At 42.8% G+C, this 2,500-nt stretch overlaps 1 protein-coding gene across 1 annotated transcript in view; it reads right to left on the reverse strand.

The window, feature by feature from the left end:
* LOC308173135 (ATP-dependent 6-phosphofructokinase, muscle type-like) overlaps window positions 1–2,500 on the reverse strand; it is a gene marked incomplete at both ends in the record, with an annotated part of 16,003 nt that overhangs the window by 10,474 nt on the left and 3,029 nt on the right. Inside the window, one exon of the mRNA XM_080548106.1 lies at window positions 157–234. Within this exon, the coding sequence (XP_080404232.1) occupies window positions 157–234 (78 nt within the window). The remainder of the gene's footprint in view (window positions 1–156; window positions 235–2,500) is intronic.

Genomic DNA, 2,500 nt, shown 5'->3' on the forward strand with positions numbered 1-2,500 from the left:
GTGTGTGTGTGTGTGTGTGTGTTTGTGCCAGTGTGTGAGTGTGTGAGTGTCTTAGTGAGTGTGTGTGTTTGTGCAAGTGTGCATGTGTGTGAGTGTCTTAGTGAGTGTGTGTGTTTGTGTGTGTGTGTGTGTGTGTGTGTGTGTGTGTGTGCTCACCAGTTGCAGCATCATGGACACACTCTCCCAGGTGGCGGGTTTGATGTTGTCTCCTCCGTCCACCAGTCCCTGGTAACCCTGGAGACGACAGCACACAACCACGTTCATGGTGAGGTGAAGGGTGTAAACACCCACGACAGTTAATAATAATAATAATAATAATAATAATAATAATAATAATAATAGCCATTTAGCTAACGCTTTTATACAAAGCGAGGTACATGGCAGTGAGTGCATACATTTTTCTATATAAATGGTCCCAGCGGGAATCAAACCCACAACCTAAGCGTTGTTAGCAACATGAACATACTCTACTACCAACACAGCCCCAGAGGAACGGGTGGCCAATATGCATTAATCAGTCAAGCCCACGACACCCAAAGTTGCTTCCTGGTTTTTCTTGAAAAGGAAAATACTCAATGAACAGAAGCAGGGAGTGTAGACATTGTCATTCATGGAGCTAGTTGGGTAAGGAACTTGAGGTGGACTCGGGCAAGTACTGCGGCATGGTCATGCTGGACCTCCAGAAGGCCTTCGACACAGTAGATCACCACATATTGTTAGATAAACTGAAAGCAATTGGGTTCGATAGAACATCGGTGAGCTGGATGCAATCCTACTTAGAGGGGAGGGAACAGGTGGTTAGTGTGAACGGAACACTGTCCCCCCCCCTCCCAGTGACCTGCGGCGTTCCACAAGGAAGCATATTGGGACCTTTACTGTTCCTAATATATGTGAATGACATGTCATCAGCATGTGATTGCAATTTGTTCCTGTTCGCGGATGACTCGGCTCTGCTGGTCTCTGACAGGGACATATTGCAGGTGGAAAAAGCGCTAAGCACTGAACTGAGTAGAATCTGCATCTGGCTAGCTGACAATAAACTATCAATACACCTAGGTAAAACTGAAACCATCCTATACGGATCCCCATCTAAACTCAGAAAGGCTGTAAATTTCAAAATAAAAGTGGGTAACATTAATATCACAAGAAAAGAGGATATTACATACCTGGGCTCCATCTTAGAGGCAAATCTTTCCGGAGATAAAATGGCAGCAAAAGTAATCAAAAAAGTGAACCATAGAACTAGATTCTTGTACAGGATATCCTCACTTGTCAGTAAAAACACACTGAGGACCCTATCAGGAGCTCTCATTCAATGTCACTTCGACTATGCCGTAACATCATGGTACTATAGAACCACAAAGGCCCAAAAAACAAGACTCCAGACAGCCCAAAATAAACTGGTTAGGCTTCTGCTAGGCCTCAACCCTAGGACACATCTAACCGCTGCTCATTTTTTTAGCCTTGATTGGCTACGAGTAGTTGACAGAGTGCAGCAGCTTGCACTGGGCCTGGTCTTCAAGATACGCTACACCACAAAGACACCCAAGTACCTGTCAACATACTTCCAAAAAGTGAACAACGTCCACACATACAATACCAGAGGAAGCTCCACGAACCACGTTCAACCGCGTTGCACCACAAACAAGGGGTTAAACTCGTTTGCAAACTATGCAGTAAAAATGTGGAACGCCCTTCCTATAATCTTAAAGGAGTGCAAAACACTGCCCACCTTCAAAACCACTCTCAAAAAACATTTACAGGAGGCTGCAATCCGTAACTGGACCCTCTAAATCAAAAATCTGATTAAAAGACCCGAACTACCCACTGTACATACTTTGTGTTTTGTCCCCCGCCCCCACCTGTGGTGTATGTCCCCACCTGTCCTACCCGCTGTACATACCTTATGTTTTGTTGTATTGTTCTTCCCATGATGGATGTATGTTTATCTTGTAGATAGTACTAGTTATTTGTCTGTATTATCTTGTAGATAGTACTAGTTTTTTTGTCTGTCTTACATGTAACGATGAATTGAGAATCAAGGACCCCAATTGAAATAAGCCAGTGGCTTTCTTGGGTTTTTATCCTGTTAGTTGACCTTGTATGTAATATGTACTTACATGTACCTACTTCTGCAAATCTTCTAATAAAGTTTTCAATCAATTCAATCAATCAAACAGCAGATAAAGCTAGGAGGATTCTCAATAAGCTCCTTTAGCAACAGACTACTACGTTGCATTAAAGAGCGCTGTACACTGTACAACTCTTCCTCTGGCTGGCTTGATCTGGATGACCAGAGTCAGGCTGGAGGATGTTATACCTTACTTACTGTATATAAGGTCTATTTTATTTTAGCCTATTGTTCATTTCCCAGTTTATTTTGTTGCTGTCTGTCTTTGTGGTCCGCTGTAATGCCTGAATTTCCCCATGGGGATCAATACATATATGTATTATTACTATAGCACTATACAAACAAGCTAACCATGTCAAATATAGCTGT

The sequence above is a fragment of the Nansenia antarctica genome (assembly GCF_963989245.1).
Source record: "Nansenia antarctica genome assembly, chromosome: 18".
NCBI classification, from domain to species: domain Eukaryota; kingdom Metazoa; phylum Chordata; class Actinopteri; order Argentiniformes; family Microstomatidae; genus Nansenia; species Nansenia antarctica.